We start from the raw sequence: 23,940 nt of genomic DNA, 5'->3' as shown, positions 1-23,940 counted from the left end.
CGGCGGAGGGAGGGAGCGGAGACAGCGGCGAAGCGGCTCCCCACCCGGCGCGCGCGTGCCCCTCCTCCCCCTCCAGCCCGCTCCCTCCTCCTCTGCCCTCTGCCTCCTCCCCTGTTGCCAGTACAGTACAACTAGTACGCGCGCACACAGACACAGACACGCGCGGGCGCGCGCGGACCCTGCCGCTACCACTGCAGCTACCATGGATATCAGCTAACAACACACGCTCAGGAGCGCGCGCGCGCTCCCACTCGCACCACGCAGGAGTGGCCCCCGGCATCCTTACCCTCCTTCCCCACCCCCACCCCACCCGCTCCCCAGCTCGGCTACTGCTCGCTCTGGCTGCCGCCGCCGCCGCCACCGCTGCTGCCGCCACCACCACAGCTCTCTTCTGCTGCGGGGCCACAGCCTTGAGTGTCATTCAAGGGACAGCACAACCTCACCCAAGCTCTCCTACCTCTGCCCAGCCGTCCCTGTCATCCTCCCCCTTCCTCGTCCACACTCCATCCAAAGAAGAGGGAAAGCACCGAACAGAGGCGGGAGGAAGGCAGTCTGCTCTTCTCACCTCCTGGCCCCCTGGCTCCTTCATCCTCATTCTCTCAGCACCAACTCCCCTACCCCAAAGGAATCCCTCAGGAGCTGAGGCGACTCACCCCACTGCCATGTCCAAAAGCTTGAAAAAGAAAAGCCACTGGACTAGCAAAGTCCATGAGAGTGTCATTGGCAGGAACCCGGAGGGCCAGCTGGGCTTCGAACTGAAGGGGGGCGCCGAGAATGGACAGTTCCCCTACCTGGGGGAGGTGAAGCCCGGCAAGGTGGCCTATGAGAGCGGCAGCAAGTTGGTGTCTGAGGAACTGCTGCTGGAAGTAAACGAGACCCCCGTGGCGGGGCTCACCATCAGGGACGTGCTTGCCGTGATCAAACACTGCAAGGATCCCCTCCGGCTCAAGTGTGTCAAGCAAGGTGAGCGCAGCGGCTTGCTCGGTTCTTGCCAGGAGGCTGGACCGCTTCAAGCGCGGGGCATAATGGAAGGGTGGGCTCGCGTGTGGAAGGGGGTGTGTGTTGTGCGACGGTGGGGTGAGGTCGAGAGAGAACCGGCAGAGCAAGTGGGCTTTGCCGGGGTTCCGAATGGGGGGCTCGGTGGAAGGGAGGGGCGGATTGCGGTGGGGCGTGCAACTTTGTTTGCGCAGTTATCCCCTCCCCTTTGGTAGGTGTTCGGCCTTGTGTGACCTCGGAGGTGCAGGCGAGCTCCCGGGGCAATTGAATGTGCGTCAGCGGCACGGCCCGCAGTGGATGAAGAGCTTTTAGGGAAGGAAGGAAGGAAGGAGGGAAGGAAGGAAGGGAGGAAGGATGGAAGAAAAGGAGGGAGGGAGAAAGGGGAGAAGGGAGAAAGGGGAGGAAGGAGCAACTTGAGGGTGCAGCGGCATCACCAGCAGGGCGGGGAGGAGTAGGGGGTGGCGGGACAAGCAGAGAGCTGCGCCCTCCGTCTCGGGAGCTGGACTGAAGACGCCTTGGGGGAATCCCTGAGCCACTAGTTGACAAAGAAGGGACGGGGCAGATTGCTTCGGGCGCTTGGACGGGTCTTCCTTAACTTTTTCCCTGCCTCACTCCCCTGTCCCCCTCCCCCGCCCAAGATCGTGTCATGTGGGCACCGCGCGTCACGTGCGCACTGACTAACCCGGGCGCTCACCCCGAGCTGGCCCGCGGGAGGCGGTTCGCGAGGAAGGCGCGGCACTAGCAGCGGGTTCTAGCATTGGGGGTCAGGAGGAGAGACGTGGTTACCGGAATGTTCTTTACTATGAACATTGGGTTGAGTGGAAGTTCTCTGTGGTTGGACTCCCCTCTGGCTTCGGATTTGGGCAAAGGGGGGAGGGGGCGTGTTTCTGAGGAGGAGTTGGATGGAAAAGCCAGCTGGTTACAACTCAGGCTCGGTCAGCTCCAACCTGGTTTAGATGAGGCTCAGCTGAAGGCTGTGATGGGCTGTTGCAGAACTCTCTGTCTTTGCCTGAAAGAAAATTATGGTCCGTAGGAGGGAAGAGGGAGATAAAAGTTTCTTGGAAAGAGGACAACTTTAGCTCGAATTAAGTAGTGTATCTTTGTTTTCCACGTGGGATTTCATACATTTTGTAGCTCACATTCGCATCTCGTGTGTGGCGTGTATGTGTATGTGCACATTCACATCAATCTAAAGGTTTCTTGTTGGTGATACATTGTTTGTCCCGCCTCATAGATGGAATTGAGCTGTCATTGCCTGCATTTTGAGCGACCACTTAATCTTACTGCATGATCAGCTGTCAGGAAACACTCTTCGGGGGATATGAAACACTCTTAGGGAGCTATTCTTCTCTATAAACCAGTTTTAAAAGTAAGCCACTGAAAAATGAAATCTCAGTCAAAATTTCTTAACTGTAAATTGCCATACAAAAAGTTTTCATTGGGGATTCTTGAGTATTAGTAGCTGATGACTTGAGATAGGCTAATGTGAACATTGACTTGTAGGTCAACATAGCTCCATACTGAATGAAACTGAAGAATATGAGTTTGGTAGGAAGGCAAATAGAGTATCTTACTATTTTTCAAGATGACATACCAGAGGCTCAAATATAGGCGTTCATGTTAACATATTTGATGTCATGGTACTATCTTGCAGCAATAGATATAAATGTAAGGTTTTGGTTTTGAGTCCAAAAATCTACTTTACAATTGATGACCATGGTTTTGTTGGCAACAAGGTTGGTATTTGTAGTGGAAAGTGGCTGCAAACCTTAAGGCATTGTTAAGTTGGACTAATGATAATATCCTAATGAGAGAGGTGATTGTCCTATTATAGTTTATAATTATTACCACATTTTAATGTACTCATTCTGAGCACTGCATCTTGAGATGGACCTTCCCAAACTGTAACTCTAGCAGCAAGACAAGAAAAGAAAGAAAGGGAGATTGTTGGGTATTGTCAATCTATTCTACAAAATCCAGTGGAAAGACTTGGAAAAGTGAAAGCATGAAAGCTATCATTAAATCTTGAAAAGCTATCAAGTAAGAAAAGGAATTCTGACTATCCTGTGATACTCTATAGGGTCAAACTAAGATGAATCTATGAAAATTTTTAAAGGATGAAGCATCTTTACTTTTATTAAGACGATTCTAATAGAGCTTTAAAAAAAAAAATCTGTGGACTATATTGTGAACTCATGAGCCTCCATCATTGTGAGTGTTTATGAAGAGGCCAATGACCACATGCCATGGATTCTTATGTAAGATGGGTACCTGGACTAGATCTCATTTAAATCCTTCCATGATTTGATCCAAGGTAGTCTCTGATACTCAACTTCTGTGTTAGATTTTATTTGGAAGATTACTGTTTTTAGAACTCATGGCATATACACATATAATGTGATATATTTAGGGAAATTTTCTTTTCATTCTGTGTTAACCTTCAGTTCTGCGCTTCACTGAGCCATTGATGATTGATGTTCATAATGATGTTCACAGAACCCCAGAGGAATCTGATTAACCTCCTGAATCACTAACCAAGGAGCAAAAATAATTGCTTCTTTTAGCTTTTGTGGAAAATATAATCCTCTTTTATATTCTTCTATGTATGGTGATTCATATACTATTCCCCTGTTGAAATCTTTCTTTCCCTTGTCAAATAATAATAGGTTTACTTTATCATTGTAAGCAAAGTGAAAATTTCAGAACCGTAGATACCGTGCCTGTGTGTCTTGGGTTTCACTATAGATTTCACTCGCTGGAAAAATATTTAGAAACCCTTGGCTCAGTAGTCTTATTTCTAGAGAGCCAGTAAACTAGCATAACTGAAAAACTTAAACATGGCTTGTTTAGCAGTTGTATTTTTAAAATATTAATGAGATAGTTGATTTTCGAGTATTCAAACGTTGGGTATTATACAGAAACTACATATATAATCAGGTAAACTGAGGCAGATTTTGCAAAGAAAAGAAGTTTGAATATAAGAATATTGATTAAAAAGGTGCACCAGATAAAATTGCATTGTTTAATCACTTTTTATTTATGTGCTTGGCTAATTTTATATTACAGTTGTTATAAGATTAAATTATCATAATTTTAAAAGAAGGTGAACTACCAGAATTTTAAGAAACAGTAGACAAATAGATGTAGTTTTTCTACATTGTATAAATGTTTTCAAAGCCATTTTTGAAAGCCATTTAATTAAATTCAGGGGATTTCTTTTCTAATTTAAGCTGCATTTAATCCACACAGTGATGAGTCACATATGAAAAATATCCTTTATTGTCACATCCTATTATTATTTATAAACTATGGCTTTTTAGTTTATAATAATAAACTTTCCTCACCAAACTAGTTAATCTAAACTAGCACTTCTGTTCTGTGATCTCATTAATGCAGTGGATGCACTTGAAGGACGTTTCTTGAGTGATTTTGAGATCTGTGCTGAAGAGCTAAAGGTTTTTTTTTTCTTTTCTTTTAAAATCTGCACTAAAGTTCACAGCAGCCAGTTACATAGACCATTGTGTCCTACATTCCTAGCTACTGCGTCTAAAACCACATGGGGACCTACATAGCCTGAACTTATTTTCCCGTTTAGGATCTCACGATGGAACATAAAAGACAAAATGTTTTATAATTCTTCCGATGTAGGAGAAGGGCCAAGTAAAGCCTTTGAAATTCAGTTCTAGAGAAGATGTACATTGCTCTCCCTCCTATTGCTCCTTTCAGAGATGCCTTCAAAGGAAAGAAGATCCAAATTTATTGAGTCATGCTTTCTTTTTGACTGACTTCAAGGTAGTATCATAGAGTTAAACCTCTATGCTTCCTTTATTTGAAAAGCTGAAAACAAATTGTGTCAAATTTTCTCCAAGATTGATTTTCCTCCATAGAAATTTATGTACGTGAATTTTATTGAATTGTTTAAACAATTTGATCAGTTAATTTTTTTAGGATAAAGTATCTTTAATGTTTTGGAACAAGGTTAATGAGACACTTATCTTTGGGCATAATTTATGGGGGATGCTACTTTAGTTTTTCAGTATATTTTTTAAATGTACGTAGTTTAGGTAGTATGACCTTGAATGCTAAATATGACTGCTTTTTGTATGTGTTTGTTTTGAATGAGAGTAATCTTGGAGTGAGATCACAGCTAATGTATTTAAATGCCACCATTTCTGCTCTTAACATTTATACGGTGCAATCTTTTGCCATATTTCTTATGCTCACTTTTCTTTTTAGTTGCTTGAAATTCACACATTCACATTTATAATGAGCAAAAGGTTTTCACATTTGACAACCCTGACTGCTTGTAGTTTAAACAATGGCTTTCAAATGCATAGCAGTTCCTGGCTGAATCATTTCCCTCAAGAGTTGTGATAGTGTAGCCATTAAATGTAGTCTCCCAAGTAGCCTGTCTGGGTTTGAATCCTGAGTATGCCACTTAGTATTGGCTATATAAACAAGTTGTCTAGCCTGGGGTAGTAATAGTATCTTGAGAATATTAAATAAGATGTATTTAAATGATGTAGTGTCTGGCAGATAATAAGCATTATGTAAGTGTTACTAAATGTTATTCCAAGCATACTGGTCATTTTGAGCTAGTGACATGAAATGTTTTTAACTTTCAAGATATTTTACACTTATTTGAAGACTAACTGAAAAATAGAAAATGATTGACTAATTAATACTATGAGTAATTTGCAAGTAGTAGTTTTCTTTGAAGAGCATTAATGTGAAGAGTAATGCCATTAAGTGGAATGGAACATGTTTTCACATTTTAAAAATAACTCTCACTGATACCATCTTTATGTGTAAAGATCTGTTTTATATTTATTTTATACTCTAGCCATAGTTTTTCCCCAGTTATTTATTCCCTTTGTACCCATATCTCTTCTCCTAAACAGTTGGTGAATATATTGAATCAGTTACTCTAGGCTTGACAAGCACAGAAATCCTATTCGAATTCACTAATTTAACCTTAGGAATTTATTTATACTTCTTGCATGTGACTATTAGATGGTAGTATAGTGGGGTTTTTTTTATAATCATATTTATTTATTTTTGGCTACGTTGGGTCTTCGTTGCTGTGTGTGGGCTTTCTCTAGTTGCCATAAGCTGCTTTTCCTTGCGGTGGCTTCTCTTGTTGCAGAACGTGAGCTCTAGGTGCACGGGCCTCAGTAGTTGTGGCGCACAGGATCAGTAGTTGTGGCTCGCAGGCTCTAGAGCGCAGGTTCAGTAGTTGTGGCGCATGGGCTTAGTTACTCCGCAGCATGTGGGATCTTCCCGGACCAGGGCTCGAACCCATGTCCCCTGCATTAGCAGGGGGATTCTTAACCACTGTGCCACCAGGGAAGTCCCGACTATTATCATGTTTTAAGGCAGAACTTTTATTTCTTAGCTAGAGATCAAGACCTCATAAAGAAGGGCAATCACGAAACAGAATTAATTCTTAAGTGTTCACAGTCAACCATGTATAATAAGGGAAAATACACCAAAATTCAACAAAAAGTTTACTTTGCATCTGTGAGCACGTCAGCAGCTCAATATAAGTAATTATATTAACACTTTAAAGATGAAGGATTTACCATCAGCCTCCCCCAGTGAGTTTAGCATTTCAGCTGACTTAGTCCCTTCTTAGAATTCAATAGGACCATCTACCTTGAAGGTCCAGTGCCCAATATTAATTTTTGAATTTTATTTTATTTACTTTTTTATACAGCAGGTTCTTACTAGTCATTAGTTTTGTACACATCAGTGTATATATGTCAATCCCAATCGCCCAATTAATCCAATATTAATTTTTAAAAATCTTTCTAAGCTACAATCTGGCTATTTATCATGATAAGAAGCATGGGATAGGGTCTTACAACTTGCTTAGTATTGTGACTCTTTAATTATTTATTCTGTTCTAGTCCCAGCTCCCTCTCTTCTGTTTACAGAAAGGACTGATGTGAAATTTACTTTAATAAAAGTAAATTATTATTTTGTATAGATAATTTAGTAATAGGTTGATAAGTACTGATTTTACATAGACTTATATAGGGATATGCATCTGCTTAAAACTGTTGTAAAATACTCATATTGTCATAGGAAGTTAATAATTGCTTCTGTTATTACATTTCATTGACATGTTACTCTATTAAAAAAGACTCCATTTGGAGATTAATTGTTTACAAACTTAAAAAAATTGTTTAAAGTTTAATATACAGTGTTGTCTGCTTTGGATAGTCTAGAAGTAACAGAAAAAAGTTTCCTTTTTTGACAACTGATTGAATATTAACTCAGATGCATCCAGTGCATCTATTTTCAAGGATCCAGTAGGTTAATGATGGATATTTTAAATGAATAATTAGATCTGTTTCAATATTTAACATATTTTATGGCTTGTTTTACCTTGGAAAACATTTCTCCCTGTAATTGTTACACGAATCCATGTCCGGCTTTGTGTTATTTTCAGTTATTTTGGTTTACTTAAAAAAAATTTCACTTTTATGGCAGTCATCATATATCCAATAATGGCCCCAAACAAATATGTGACAGAAGAAAGAGTAAACCTTTATAGTGTGAAGTAAAAGATATTGATTTTTCTAATGATAAAATTTGTGGATTAATGTTTTGAACCTTTTAACTGCCTTTAGTGAAACTTGTGCATATGAAATCAGAGATTTTTCTATAAATAGCCATGGGTTTAATTAAGTGACTGTGAAATGAAATAGGAAGAAGCAAACTTGTTTAACAAAAAGTGTATATTTTATTTATCTATTTTTCATATTACATTGTGTTTAAAGAAGTTTCTTAAAACATGAGTTTCCCAAATGTTACAGTGACTTATTTATATTGCCATGGATTACAGGTAGCGTAGGGGCTGTTTGCACTTTACATTGCACTTGAAAGATCATAGAGAATGTCTCAGTAAAAATGTTAAATGCAAAAACCAATTATATGTATTTTTAACACTTATTTATCACTTTATAGGTGAGCAATGGTGCTTATCCTAGTATTTTGTATCACTGTGCACAAGAAGGTGCATACTTAGCTGGAATATATATTAATTCAAGGATAACAAGTGCTGTAGAAACCCACAGATTAATCTAGCAACATACCCTAAGCTTGTCAAAATCTGATTAGCTGGATTGCAAGCATGAGCAAGTTTCAGAGATATGAAATGTCCAATGTTGCATCTGTGAAGCATTATGATCAGTCCACAGTTGAACCCAATTTGCCTTTCTTTGCAGTCTGTGCTATAAGGATGTTAAAGCAACTCTTTACTAGACAAAGTTTCTTCAAAAAATAACAAGCATTAATAGAGACAATAATATTTGACTATAATTATTACTGTGATAAATATCACTACAACATACTACAATATATAGGTGTATCAAAGTAGCATGCTGTACACCTTAAGCTTATACAATGTTACACGTCAAGTTTATTCAATCAAAAAAATAACAAGCATTTAGGCCTAAAGGGTCACAAAAATCTCCCCAAAATTGTGGCTTATTTCCAAAAGCACCCTGAACGTGAATAACTGTAATCTTGCCTTTCCGGCAAGTCAGGTACTTAGTGGATGGCCATTTTGTTAGGACTGGGGCTTTAGACAGAAGGTGATGCCTCTATGGAAAAGCAGGAATATTATCAAAGATGCTCTTACCCATCTGCAGTTAAAATACTAAAACCTTCCTTCTTAGTATTTTTTCTGAAACATTATCTCTAACATTATCTCCTTTTCCTCTTTGGTTGGAAGTACCTTTTCTTTCCTTTTCTTAAGTTCAGTGTGGCAGAGTCACTCTAGTGAATAGCAAATTTGTTCTGTTCTGCTTCTTTGTATACATGGAACACACACACACTTTTGAAACACTAAGGTTAAATGCTAGTTTTTTTACTTTTTGTTTTTTTTTAATTTATTTTTTGGCCACGCTGCGTAGCATGTGGGATCCTAGTTTCCTGACCAGGAATTGAAACCTGCGCCCCCTGCAGTGGAAGCACGGAGTCTCAACCCCTGGATGTCTAGGGAAGTCCCTCAATGCCAGTTTTTAAATCAATGGTCCCAGAAAGGCATTTATGCATGTGAGGATACAGTCTCACTTTAGTCAGAGTTACATAAAATTATTCCATGTGTGACAAATCTAGCTGAAAAGCTTACATAGGTACCCATAAATTTCCAACTGTGAGTGGTATTTTTAACCTTTATTAGTTTTGATAACGGGAGACCTAAAGACAGCGAAATCAAGTGCCCAGATGATTTCTGTATTTCATATATATTAGTTGTTAAGAAATGATAATAAGAATTTGATAGTTTGGATTTTAGTTACTTTTATTTACATCACCAAGTGGCTGGTGGCCTACAAATGCCTAGGATAATGTCCTAATGTTAATGTAGCAAAGGAAGGGGCAGAGATAGGGGCATGCTTATTCATGAACTTGATAACATATTACAGAGTAGTTTAAATTGCACTGGTTTAGTTGTCCCAGAGTAAAATAAGAGGACTGGATCCAACATGCTTTGAATATGTGATATGTTACAATTCTGAAGAAGTAATCATTTAAAAATAAGTTAAATGATGCCTAACTTATAAGTGTTTAGCTAAAATACAGGTACTAGTGTTGCTTTACTGAGAATTTGAAAATGTCAAGAAAAACTAAGCTTAATTAACATGGGTCCTAAGAGGTTTTGTTATGAAGTGGAGATTATGATAATTCGAATTACATTGATGTTTTAATTTAAAGCCATTTTCCTTATGTCCAATTAATTTGCTTTGGAGTATCTATATATGAATTTATAAAGTACATATATACCATAAACTTTACTAAGAACTATTTAAAATTTATATCTTTTTAATTTTCTTTTTTTTTGCGGTACGCGGGCCTCTCACCGCCACAGCCCCTCCCGTTGCGGAGCACAGGCTCCGGAGGCGCAGGCCCAGCGGCCATGGCTCACGGGCCTAGCCGCTCTGCGTCACGTGGGATCCTCCCGGACGCACAAACCCGTGTCCCCCGGCAGGCGGACTCTCAACCACTGCGCCACCAGGAAAGCCCTAAAATTTATATCTTTGATAGCCCTAACAGTATGCTAACTTACTACTGTGAATCAAGAAAATATCCTTTTATATTCTCATCCCAAGTCTCCCTTTTAAAATTAATTGGAAATTCTTCATTGTCTTAATGTGAAGAGTATCATGACACCCTTTATCCTTGGGGAAATTGACTCTTTTAGCATTGAATAAGGAGGTACTTTGCTTTCATTGAATATGCTTTCGTACAGACTTTAGAAAGTCACAAAGTTATTAGAGACATTGTTGGTTGTCTACCTGGAATGCATTTTTTATTTTCCCCCTCCCTTCATTCCTTACTGAACAGAACGCCAGTTTTTGTTCAAGTATCCACACGCTGATGTGATGCTATGCCATGTGTTTCATATTATGTCAGCCTTATCCCAAGGGAATGGACTTAGACTAGTCTAAACCAAGCATGGTAATTCCATCTCTTTGCCAATGATTGTTTTAGGAAATGGCTTATAACCCAGCTCTAAGTAATGAAAAGTAAAGTGAAGCCCCTTGGGGACTTTCTGAGAAACTTCTTGGTACTTAAAATAAGATCTAGGACAGATCTATTCATTTTTCAGTCTATGGAAGTTGCTGTACATGGAGGTGATACCTGGGGCAACTGTAGCCATCTTGTGATCAAGAGGAGAGTGGCCAAAGGTGGAGAATGGCAGAACTGAGTGATATAAAGTTACTGGCTCCTTGAATAATGAGCCCAAACTAGTCCTCTCTTAGGACTTCTTGTTATTGAGCTAACAGTACACAAGATATTTTAAGCCATTTGGATTGGGTTTTCTGTATTTTGAGGCCAAAATCTTTTGATTGATATAACTGTAAAATGGTATAAAACTAAGTATTTTATTCCTATTTTATTGTTTTGGGGAACACTGGTGAATATACCTTCAAAACCAGAAATCTATTTGAAGAATAAACCAAGATGTATTTTCCTGCAACATAAGCTCAGTCAAATTCTAGGTATGTCTCTATTATCTCATTCAGTTTTGCTATGGTTGGACCTCTGTTTTAAATTCCAGAAAATTGTGAGCATTCAGAAGTAAAATATGTGGGAACACAAATTTATTTTAACATTATCCAAAACAGAACATAATCAAGAAAGCAAACCAGCTACAAAAATATACCCACCAATGCGTGCCAGAAATATTTTGAAATATTTTTGGAATTATGGAGTGTTTACAAATGTCTATGCCATTGATCCAGGAGTGTATAATTATAAACTGACTCATCAAAAATGTTCCAACACCATTCTTCCAGAGCTAGAATTCATCTAGTTATTATTCAGTGAACATTTATTGGTAACCTATTCTCTATCTGGCATTGAACTAGGGACTGGTGATAAAAAGATGAATAAGACTTCATTAAGACATTGTCTGCATCCTCAGGTAGTCCATCCTGTGGTATGTCTATGTGATCTGAGTTAAAAATCATTAAGGAGAAGGTTCTTTCATTACATAATGGATAGCATCCTTTATGTAATCAGAATAAAAGGTAAGAAAAAACATTTTGGAGAAGAAATATGAGTTAGGACTTCTTAGTATTCTACACTATGGAATACAGTTCAAGTAGTTACATGGACTCTGTATATATTTTAATGTTGTGCTTATGTTCTAAGCACTGTGCTAGATAGTGATTGTAGTAAGGTGTGTAAATCTTGATCCTGTGCCAGGAATTTCACAGTGCAGTATATAGTTAAGAGCATGGAACTCTGGAGACAGACAGATGTGGATTCCAGTCACAGCTCTACTCCCATGCTAGCTGTGAATTGAACAAGTTATTTCACATCTCTATATATCAGTTCCATCCTTTGTAAAACAAGTATCATTACAAACCTACTTTACAAAGATGTTATGAGGAATAAATATTATAATGCCTATAGGATGCTTAGCTTAAGGCCTGGAGTACAGTCTAGGCTCAATACTGTATGTATAATGTATATGTATATATTTCACACACATATATTGTTTGATGTTATAATTACCATATATACTGTATGTTAATATTCAATTTGGTTTAACAATTACTATAAGTAAGAATTTTGAATGGAATAAATATTTCAGAAGGTCTATGCCTAGCAGAAGGGTACCTGGTCTCTCCTGAGGTTTCAAGCAACAGTTCATGGAGAAGAGAATACTTCACTAGGAAATCAGGTGAGAAGGGTAGGAGGACCCTTCTAGAGAAAAAGGCAAGGAGGCATTGATATTGAGAGTTTCTAGGAATGTGATAAAGAAGAGTTTCTAAGTACTAAAGTCTGGAATTTAATATAGACAGTAGTAATAAATGAGCTAGGGCGGTTAGATTGGGCTAAGCTATCGTATAGAACTGAATGGTGAACCACTGAGTATCACTGCTTTATTATTATTAACATCGTCGTTAATGACAGATGTTTGTGCGGTGCTTATTATATGTCAGGTAGTGTTCTAAATACTTTAAGTAAATGTTAATTGATTTTACCTCTACAAGGTAGGTACTATCATAAACTCCATTGTGGATAAGAAAATGAGCTCAGAGAGATAAAGAAACTTGCCCAAAGCCACATAATAATTAAATGAGCCAGGAGTTAACCTAGGTACTATCTTAACCAGTATGCTAGCTTGCCTCTCTGTGTTAGAAAGGTTTTAAGAAAAGGATTAAGAAGGTCATGTTTGTGCATTGTTTTCCCAGTGAAGGCAACTGTAGGCAACATTTCATGGAACACATGTAGGCAATGAAGAAACCTAATTAAAGGAGGTTGACGAAAGAGGCAGGAAGACCATTCAGGAGGCTATAGATTTACCCAGAGGAGAGGTTTTGAGGTCTTGAACTAAAATAATGAGGGTAAGAATGGGAAAGAGAGGTCTGAGGCAAGAAAACTGTGGATGGTAAAATTGTTAGTACACGTGATTGTATGGGGACAAAGAGAAAGAAAGGAGTCTTGCTGACTTTCTGGTGTCTTTTAGGTGGTGCCAATCATTATAGAGACTGGTGGCAAGATGTAGATGTGGGGAGAAGGTAATTCCATTTGGGATATGTTTAATATGAGGTGTGCAGAAAGAATTCAAGTGGTAGACATCTGAATATCCCATGTCTAAAATTCAGAAGAGTGAGTGGGGCTGAATGTGTAAATTAGTGAATATGAGATTATCCAATGAGAGAAAATAAAGACAAAAAGAATAAGAAAACACTGTGGCATCTACGTTTCAGAAGTCAGGGGATCCCAGGAAGGAAACTAAGACTGTTATCAGAACAGTCTTAACACTGAGTGAGTGGTCAGCACCATGGTTAGAAACATGATGTCTGTAACATTTCCATTGCATTTGGAAAAAATGGAGGTCACCTTTGTTTGGTGTCATTTCATTGGAATGGGTGGTGCAGAAGAGTTCATGTCACAGGTTTGAAGAGTGAATAGGAAGTAAGAAAATGGAAATAGCACGTGCATCCCACTCCTTCAAGAAGTCTGTTTAGTAGGAAAGGTAATGGACAGTTATCTATCTAGGAGATGCATGTTAAAAGAGATAGAGGTGTTTGTGTGTGTTTGTGTGTGTGTGTGTGTGTGTGTGTGTGTTATGATGGAAGAGACTTGAGCTTGAATTTCTGTATTTGTCACATAAATACATGTTTTTCATCAATAAAAATATTGTAGCAAATTAAGATCCTTTGATTAATTGAATAAATAATTATTTATTATACTTCTGTTTTGTGTCATGCTAAAGCTAGGTCCTGGCATTAAAATAGTAATGGTCAGACCCTACCTTCCAAGACTACAGAGTAGAAGGAGAAGCAATCACATACAAAGCTAACCTTAAAACACTGAGTTTTAGTGGAATGGTACAGATATAAACATACTGCTTTTAGAGCACAAAGGAGGGAAAGGAAGAAGCAGAGGAATATAGTGTAAGGAGTGTGGATCCTGGAGTAAGAGGACTTAATTGGATTCCAGTCCCAAGTTCATTGCTATCATGTCCTTATGGGGCTATTAACTTTCTTTGAGCCTCAGTCGCTTCATATGTTATAGAATGGTTATTAGAATCCAAGAAGGTAATGCCTATGGAAATGTTTTCTAAAACTTTAGTGTAGCTTAGTTGGAAATGTTATTACTTAAGAGATGGAAGATCACTGAGGGTGTGTGTATGTGTGTGGGGGTGCTTCACAGCATAAGGGATCTTTGAAATGGTCTCTAATGCATGAGTGGGAGGTGGGGAGGTGTAGAAAGCAGAGAGGAGAGCATGACCAAAGGTGGGAGAGGGTGAAAATGACCCTCCTGTAGAGAGAACTAAATACAGGTCAGTGAGGCTAGTGAAAGGGGTAGCTAAGTAATCTTGATACCAACTGAGGATTTTTCCAGAAAGGAAACTTAGAATCATATCAGGGAAGGTATTAAATGAAAACCTAAAGAGTTTGGACATTATTCTCTAGGTGAGTAAAGCCACTGAAGGTATCTGAACAAGGGAAAAGCATAATCAAAGTGATTGGGGTTTTTGGTTTTTGAGGCATAGGGGCAGGGAGGAAATGTGGTGTGAAGTATGTATTGAGTGGAGAAGAAAGTGAGAGCAAGGCCTAAGGTCTGGAATCAGCGGTGGGAATGGAAGGACATGAACTGGAGACATATTATAGAGGCAGGATGGATAAGGATTTATATCCAAGTGATTGGGAAGTAGTGGTGAAGAGGAGGCAGGAGTCAAAGATAACTGCCCTGGGGGTGGGTGTTCAGAGTAGATGAAGATGCCATTAACTACAGATGTTAAAATTTAATCTACAGTAGAAGTGGCTGTTTTAGAAATCGAAAATTGCTGTCTTGGACAACTATGGAAGAAGCAGCATGCTATTTTCAGCATATTTGACTCTTAGTGAATAAGTAATATTATTATATTCACCAGATATTTATCACTGGTTTTACTTAAAACAATTTAGACTAGGCCTTGGAGTTGGAGATAGTGAGTTAAAAGAATAAAGTTATAAAATGACCTGTTTTTCATTTTTAACAGATTTTTTTTATTTCATGTTGCTTCAATTGAAACAGTGAGTGGAAAAAAATGAGTGCCTGGGAATATAATATGTTTGAGGTTCCTGGCAGATGGCACGTTTCTGATGTTCAACAGTTGTTGGTCACATACATCTAGAGCTCACAAAATTGCTGGAGCTGCAGATTAGAGAGTTGAGTTATGCTCTTTTTATGATGGTAGCTGTAGCCCTTCAGGGAGCTCTGGTCCCTTTATAAGAGCATTGAGAGTGAAAGGAGGCCAAGAATGGGAATTTGAGGGATGCCTGTATTTAACAGGCCTGCGTATATAATCTTCTTTACTTAGTACTTCTAACTTAGAGGGTGGGTGTCGGGGGTAGGGGGGAACATAAATCTGTAATAACGTACAAACCACTTTTTAAATTGGGTTCTTTATAATACGTATCGTATAGGATACATTTATTATATAAGGATTTTTAATGTTAATGTATCACTGTTAAGCACTAAAGATAATGTTTCTAGCAAGTCATATACAAACAATAATAGTGGGAACTTTGTCTTCAACAGTGCTGCCTTTATCTGCTGTATGTTTTTAGTTTTCATTCAGAGATCACAGAAGTAAAACTGCCTCATTTTCTGGTTCTGTGAGCTGCTATTTTGAGACCAAGATATTTGACCATTGATGTAATATTCTAGGCTATATTTGGAGTAAACCTTGAAAATCCAAACTCTTCTCTAAGTTTTACTAGGAATTCTTCATTGAAACTATGTTTGTAATGAATTACCTTCTCTGTCACATAAAATTATTCAAATGTTTCCACATGGCAGTGGTAGGACTGTGCATATTTTTGAGCACTCAAAATTTTATCTTCTTTCTTTCAGGTATCTTCTCTAGTTCAAGGTCCCAGAAATGAAATATGAAGTATTTTGAACTGTATGTGGTATATAATTTTGGTTATAAATGAAAAGAATGGCATATACATCTCAAGATCTCAAGGTTCATTTATTTTATCTCCTATTGGTACGTGAGAATTAGATCCAGAGCCTCCTGATTCTTAGTATCACAACAAAATATTTACTCATTTCTATTTGCTATAACAATGGTTGGCTGATAAAGTTGTCAAATATGTCACTTGCATTAGACCTCGAATTCATCCAGTAGGGACAACATCTAATTTATGTTTATTTCCCTAGTACTTGGAATGATGCCAGAAAATATGTAGAATGTTTAGGTAACATTTTGAATGGATGAATGATAAAGGTCTTCTTTCCCTGTAATAGTTGATTTATTTGAAACATTATATTTGTCAGGGTTCACCAGAGAAACAGAACCAATAGGAGACATATATATGTATATATGAGGGGAGAGAGAGAGAGAGAGAAAGAAAGAAAGAAAGAGGAAGATGTTTTTTATAAGGAATTGGATCATGTGTTTATGGAAGCTGACAAGTCCCAATATACGCAGAGTAAGTTGGCAAACTAGAGACTAAGGAAAGCTGATGGTGTAGTTTAGTCTGAAGACCAGAAGACCTGAGACCCAAGAAGAGCTGATGTTTCAGTTTGAATTTAAAGGCGGGAAAAAACTGATGTCCCAGTTCAAAGGCAGTCAGGTAGGAGTAAGAAGTCTCCCTTACTGGGGGAGGGTCAGCCCTTTTGTTCTGTCCAGGTCTTCAACTGATTGGATGAGGCCCACCCACATTAGGGAGGGCAGTGTCCTTTACTCAGTCTACTGATTTAAATGTTAATCTCATCCAAAAATGCCCTCACAGACACAGCTAGGATAATGTTGGACCAAATATCTGGGCACCCTGTGGCTCAGTGAAGTTGACACATAAAATTAACCATCAGCTACATATAGAACCTCTGCCCATAATTAACAAACATTGGTAAGTATAATCATTTTAGTTTATAGCTATATCCTTGAAAAATATTTTTAAACATTTCAAATAATTTATTTTTAAATATACTCACAGCTCTTTATATTATGCTGTGGTAGATTTTTGGCAACATGATCACTACCTACCTCATCCATTATGAGACTAATTTTGCTAAAATTGTTATTTTTTCCTCCAAATATGCCCTATTTTGTTCTGAAATGCATTCTTGCCCATCATTAATCCAAATCACAAAATTTTCCTAGTGTATCATTTCCATCCTTACACTGAAACTTGTGAAAGGAATCTGTTTCTGTTTAATTTAAAAGTTATGTGTTAAATAGTTTAACATATGTAACATATATAACGTATGCTTACTTGATTCAAAATAGTATGAGCCCTGTAAAAAGCCAGGTTGCTCAGTTGATTACCCATCAACATCTGAGAGAGTTTAGCTACTAATAATTGAGGCGGAATGACACTGCCACAGACCTCCAGTATTAGAAGGTAGCTTAGAAGTTTAGTTAGACGAAGAGATCTTCTTTGTTGGGACATTTAAATTGGCTCTTTTGCTCCAGCAGGGAGATTTTCATCTAGGAGGAGAATTGTTTCAGGCTGTTCTAGGAGAGAAAATTGCTCTATTTGAGAACTAAGGAAAATGTAGAGGTGGTAGATTAAGTGCTACATAGTAAATTAGTAATAAAATGGTGTTCATGTCCCATCCCTTTAAAAACATCTTTAAATGGTCTGAGTAATCAGAAATAAGAGCTCAGTCAAGAAAACCACAGTACACATTTTTGTACTATGAGTATTTTCTCCTTTTCTTTTTTCCACTTGATATTTTGATGTATTTGGTTGATAGGTAAATCAGTAAATTTTCTTATTTTTCAGTTTAGGTATTCATGTGACATTCCCTGAAGTAATTCATGTTGAACTTGAAAGTTCATGTTACATAGCCCTGCAACGTAAGCATTGTTGAATTTACTTAGGGGCAATTAATAAAAAATATTTAGTAATAATAACAAAACCTGCTAGGTTATATTGACCACTTAGTACATTCCAGCCACATGTACTTTCTCATGTGACCAGTGTATTGAACAGGTTGGACTCAAAGGGTACAAACAAGAAAAATTAATTTTCCTCTCACCCCTGCTTTACTAAAGACCTCACCACCCCACCTTATAATTGTTTTTGCTTTCATGTAACAGAATAGTCTCACTTTCAGGTATTAAAAAATGTAGTCTGTTCAAAATATTGTACAAACTTTAACCTTGCATCCAATCGAAAGGTTCTCCTCTCTTTTGAGCTTAATCTTGATCAAGAACTCTGGAACCCAATAATGAAAAAAGTGTGATCTGTTTCTTTGCTTTATTTGCTCCACCTCCATCCACGCTCTACCTGTCTCCACTGAGGTCAGGTCAAAGGAGGACGAAAACTTCATATTTCCTTGACTCATCATGTTGTGGAAATTCAGCCACATCTCTTCATGTTCCAATATCATGGGCAGCTCCACCCAAGTTCCCACCTTCAGGATTCTATGGCAAGAAGTGGGCATAAATCCCTGTCTTTATGAATATCCCCAGGCTTATGAGAAAACCTTTCAGGTTCATCCAAGAACTCTTTCAGAGTTTGCTTATGGGTAGCAGCATGGGGCAACTATGACTGTTTCAAGAATTTAACAAGCAGCTAGTCTGGGAGTAATCCTCTTGAGTGACCACTTTCTTATGTGCAGCACAGTCTGAGAAGGAAGGTGAGATGACACTTCATTGTCTATTAAGATTCCCTTCAAGGAATCTTTTTTGTGGAATCTCTTTTTCAAATACTTAGTCTTCTCATCTGGGCTATTGGGAGTGATGGTCTTTGGACTGGTTTTACCATGGATATAATTGATAACTTGCTTATTTCCCATTGTCCTCAGCTATGAAGCTACATTCCGGAAAAACAGGAAAAGTCCCACTTCACATCTAATTACATTCATTGAAGGCTCACATTAACTCTATGAGGAAAGTGATATCTATCATCTCAGTTAAACCTGAGGAAAATGAAGCATGAAGTTTCATTACTTGCCCAAGGTCGCTCAGGTTGCCCAAGGTCACTCAGTACTAAATGGCAGCCTGACTTAAAAGCCCATACTCTTATCCAGTTTATTGTGTTACTGAAACAGGACAGTCTAGAGAATTAATGATCCAATACCCTAGATGGGTGCCCAAAACTGCAGAGCAGACAGTTGTTAATACCTAAATATTGCGTCACTTTTCTAGTTCTGTTTCCCTTTCCAAAACTTCAGAATTTCTGTTAGAGGAGACATGCATTTCTTTTCTTTCTTCCTGTCTTAGAATGATTCAGACACTTCAAAATTAATCCCTAATTTTCATGTTGAAATCATAAGCATCTTAGAAGTGTTATAATATTTCTTATTCTGCTGTCTCAGTATTGCATAGCATACATCATTGGCAACTATAAAAATACTATAACAGGACTGTGTTAAAAGACAAGGAGAAACAAATTCTACAAACGACGAAGAATTTAAAATGCCCTTAACAGTGTTTTTATGCTTTCTGAAGTTTTTAAACAAATTTTATTTTGTGAACTTGAAAGTTTATTAAATTATCCCTTTATATGAATATTTTTTTTCAGAGATCAAACATTTCTTATTTGTCTTCTTCCTTACCCTCTAGGAAATTGTTAGTCTTACTGCTACACTTGACATAAATCTGCTGTTTGTTTACACTCAGTGGCATCCAGATACTTTATAAATATTGCATTTCCAAAACATATCTACTTGTAAAATGTAAACTTGGGGATTTGGCTCCAAAGAACTTTCTTATCTCAGGTGTTTTGTTCTAGTATGCTCATGTGGAGCTTATATTTAGTATTGGTTGGGTTGCAGATTTATTTCATCTTGCCTAGCAGGATCAGCTATTTCCTTCTGCTGGTTCCAATTATTATGATTATTTCCAGCCTGAGTGAAGTTTAGCAAAAGCAAATATAGAAAGGGAAAGAAAAGAATAGGCTATTCCCTTAAGCTAACATTCAAGCTTATCAGTCTTAATTTCACTGCAGAAACCATTTATTAATATTTGGAGTTAGCAATTTAATATTGATTTTGGTCTTCTTTGGTGTTCCAGACATAAACCCAAGTGTGTGCAGGGCACAGTTTAACACTGTAACATAGTATGGAAGATGCCATTTCCTTGCCTCTGACAGATAAGGCTGTTGTCCTTTTCTGTTAGAGAAGCTAGAGGGAAGATGGATTTGTATTTGTTGAGTTTTGTTGTATTCCTTGCACGTGTAATATATGAAAAAGTAGAGGTTATGAGCACATATGTGTTAGTACATACATAGTAAACAGTATTTATAATTAGTTGTCTGATTACATACTTGGGGTCATTTTGGAGACTATTAAGTATTTTTCTTGTAGTCTGTGCTTGGGGCCCCAGACATTCGTGTGGATTAACGTTGTGGAACTGACAATTGTGTAGGAGTCAAGAAACTCATTCCTATAGGCTGCTTTTTTCCTCCATGTTTCTTTAGTAACTTTGTGGCACAAAAACAATTTTTCCTCTATTCCCAAGGACACAAAGGGTTTGATAAAAACCTCTAAGAACTTAACTCATTCTAATAAAGTTGCCTGAAGCTTTTATATAAACTTGAGGATTCAGTGGGAGTGGAGAATAAGGTCAATAAAGACATCAAATTAGACACTCACTTTGTGAAGTCGCCTCTCTGTCATTTGTTTCCATACAGTCCTAATTGCCAAGGCTAACTAAAAATTCTGCAAAGCCTTATTTTGCCACTATGAAGGAGAGAAATGACTAAATGCAAGAGACAGCTATTGATGTACATTTAAATTGTAAATTAGAATATTAAAAAATTAAACCTAAAATTTCCTATTTAGAAAATAAGAATTTATGTCAAGTACACAAGCATTCTTTGCAATAAATATGCTTGCCTCTTCAGAAAATTATTTTCTTCTATTTTTAATCCATTTAGCTTAAAAACAAAACACATTTTTCTAATTTTCTGAATAGTGTTCCCTGATGGAAACATTGTTTTATTGGCTAACATCATCTTTTTTAAAAAAAATTATTTAATTAATTAATTTATTTTTGACTACGTTGGGTGTTCCTGGCTGCGCACGGCCTTTCTCTAGTTGCGGCGAGCGGGGGCTACTCTTCGTTGCGGTGCACGGGCTTCTCATTGCGGTGGCTTCTCTTGTTGCAAAGCACAGGCTCTAGGCACGCAGGCTTCAGTAGTTGTGGCACGTGGGCTCACTAGTTGTGGTTCGTGGGCTCTAGAGAGCAAGCTCAGTAGTTGTGGCACTTGGGCTTAGTTGCTCCACGGCATGTGGGATCTTCCCGGACCAGGGCTCGAACCCGTGTCCCCTGCATTGGCAGGTGGATTCTTAACCACTGTGCCACCAGGGAAGTCCAACATCATCTTTTTTTATTTAAGCTTTTAAGTGGATAGCATTTTTGTTTTAAGTTATAACTCCTATTAAAAAAAAACACATTAACTTGAAAATAATCTTTAAGGCCAGCTGCTGAATCCTCTTGTTCATTTGGTAGACTTGTGACTCTACATTCAATAAGATTATTTTGTTATTACAGAAAAGTCAATTCTAATATGTGAAAAATATAGGATTCTCCGATAAACTTATACAAAGAGCTTTTCCAACTTTATTTTGCCTGTGTTGCTAACTTCCAAAAAAAAATACCCACAAAACTCTACTGAAGGTAGAGAGCAGAAAATTTTTTTCAGCAACATTGTAAATTTTGCTAAGAAATATAGAGAAATCAAAACATTGCTTTTGATTTATTGACTTGTCAATAAGCCTTATAGTACAGTGTCTATGTTCAAGATTTATTATATATTGAAATAATTTGATTTAATTCAAACAAAATGAAAACATAGATTGAAAGCTGTTCTGTGGAATAATTTTTTTTAATGAAAGGTGGTGAAGCACTTTTTTGAATGGAAAAATATGTCCTTAATATAGAAGCATTGCAGATGTGGATTTGGTTTTGAGGATATTTACATAGACTTGTGGAGTATATGGAACTTATAAACAGGTCAATTCTCTTATATAGTCTACTTTTATTATTGTTTTTATGATTGATAAACAAAGCATGCTTAAAAAGGTTTTATGTAAAACATATCCAAAATGCCATCTAAATATTTAACTATTGGAAAATATAGAAAACTAGATATTTTTGTGTTCTTAAAAGTAAGCTTTCCAAGGGATATGCCTTGGGCTAACGTGAGCAATGACAATTACATATTTTCAGTGCAGTATTAACTCAGCTGAGTTGTCATCCAATATAATCCAATAAAGAGATGCAGTACTGATATCTTTTCAGTTGCATGTTCATTTTGCTTTGCATTCAACTTTGAAGATTCTGATTGTTCCTAGACCAACAAGTAACATGAAAATGGTGATGATTATAATTTTGAATTTTAAAATTGTATATTCAGTGTTAAATCTAGGCATTTTAACCTTCTTTGTGTATTTATTACTTGCCAAGAATAAAGGTAGACCAAGTTGTTAATAAATGATGATATTCTAAATCGTCCGATCATACCAAATAAACACCACGATGGCAAGATGATAATTCTTGGTAGTGGTCATAGGATATAGAAGCCATTGTTACGGGACTATAACAGATTTAAGGTGGAATGGATTCAAGCTGGAGTGGTTTATGGAAGTAGTATTTCAATTTAATCTCAACTCTATTTCTATAAATATCCAGATTATTATATTTTCCTCTGAAGAAAAGATTTCTTTATGAATTGTAAAGCCAGATTTCTCTGCCTATTGTTGTTTATTGAATTTATACAGGTATATGTTCAGACCTGATTTTCAATCTGAAGCTGTCAAATTTTCATATAGTCTTCTCTGACTGGAACCAGTCCCATGTTTTCCAGCTGCTCTCTGTACATTTCCACATACATGCTATGTTTCATCCCTTTAAAAATCTAAATGTCAACTTGGTTTCCATTTTAGTAAGTTGTACCTCCTGGTTTCTCAGTTTCTTTTAATGGTGCCTAGTTAGATCTCTGTTGATCCCTAGTTCAACTGAACTGGAAACTTGGAAATCCATGCCATCCATCATTTTTTCTTCTGACTCCTTAATCAGTTTAATTTTGTCAGTTAGGTCTTGGTAATATTTCTTGTACTTGTTCTTTGCTTTCCTTTTCCTCTGTCAGTGCTCTATGTGTGCCCCTTCATTTCATATGTCCGTACTAATACCATAGCTTCTAATCTAGTTTCCTGCTTCTAATCTAGTTTTCAGCAAGTGACTACCAGATTAATCTGCCTGAAATAGCATTCAGCATCATACTTCTCTTTCTACTGTTCCCTCCCCCCTTAGTAAATTACCTGTAAAGGCTTAACCTAACATTAAGAACATCCTATAATAAAACCTAACAACCTTCTACATGTGAGACCATTACCCTACAGATACAGTACATCTGAGGCATGCTGAAATAGTTCAGTTTTATCTCCATCCTTTTGCCCTTCCTCAGTCAAGAATATTTTCCTTTCAGTTTTGCCTGTTTTGAATTTCTGCCTGGTTCTTTTTTTTTTTAATTAATTAATTAATTTTTTATACAGGAGGTTCTTATTAGTTATCTATTTTATACATATTAGTGTATATATGTCAATCCCAATCTCCCAATTCATGCCACCACCACCACCCCCTGCCACTTTCCCCCCTTGGTGTCCATACATTTGTTCTCTACATCTGTGTCTCTGTTTCTGCCTTGCAGACTGGTTCATCTGTACTGTTTTTCTAGATTCCACATATATGCGTTAATATACCATATTTGTTTTTCTCTTTCTGACTTAGTTCACTCTGTGTGACAGTCTCTAGGTCCATCCATGTCTCTACAAATGACCCAATTTCATTCCTTTTTATGGCTGAGTAATATTCCATTGTATATATGTACCACATCTTCTTTATCCATTTGTCTGTTGATGGACATTTAGGTTGCTTCTATGACATGGCTATTGTAAATAGTGCTGCAGTGAACATAGGGGTGCATATTTCTTTTGGAATTATGGTTTTCTCTGGGTATA

The 23,940-nt window shown here is 37.6% G+C and overlaps 1 protein-coding gene across 2 annotated transcripts in view; it reads left to right on the top strand.

Moving 5' to 3' along the window:
* The first annotated feature begins 662 nt into the window (after window positions 1-662).
* Window positions 663-23,940, top strand: part of MAGI2 (membrane associated guanylate kinase, WW and PDZ domain containing 2) — a 1,338,731-nt gene continuing 1,315,453 nt past the window's right edge. For both annotated transcript variants that reach the window (XM_060020317.1, XM_060020318.1), the window contains exon 1: window positions 663-963. In XM_060020317.1, coding sequence (XP_059876300.1) covers window positions 663-963 — 301 coding nt within the window. The remainder of the gene's footprint in view (window positions 964-23,940) is intronic.

The sequence above is a fragment of the Delphinus delphis genome, chromosome 9, assembly GCF_949987515.2.
Source record: "Delphinus delphis chromosome 9, mDelDel1.2, whole genome shotgun sequence".
NCBI lineage: Eukaryota > Metazoa > Chordata > Mammalia > Artiodactyla > Delphinidae > Delphinus > Delphinus delphis.
The sequence above is the reverse complement of the archived record's forward strand: the minus strand, read 5'-3'. Positions and strand labels throughout refer to the sequence as shown.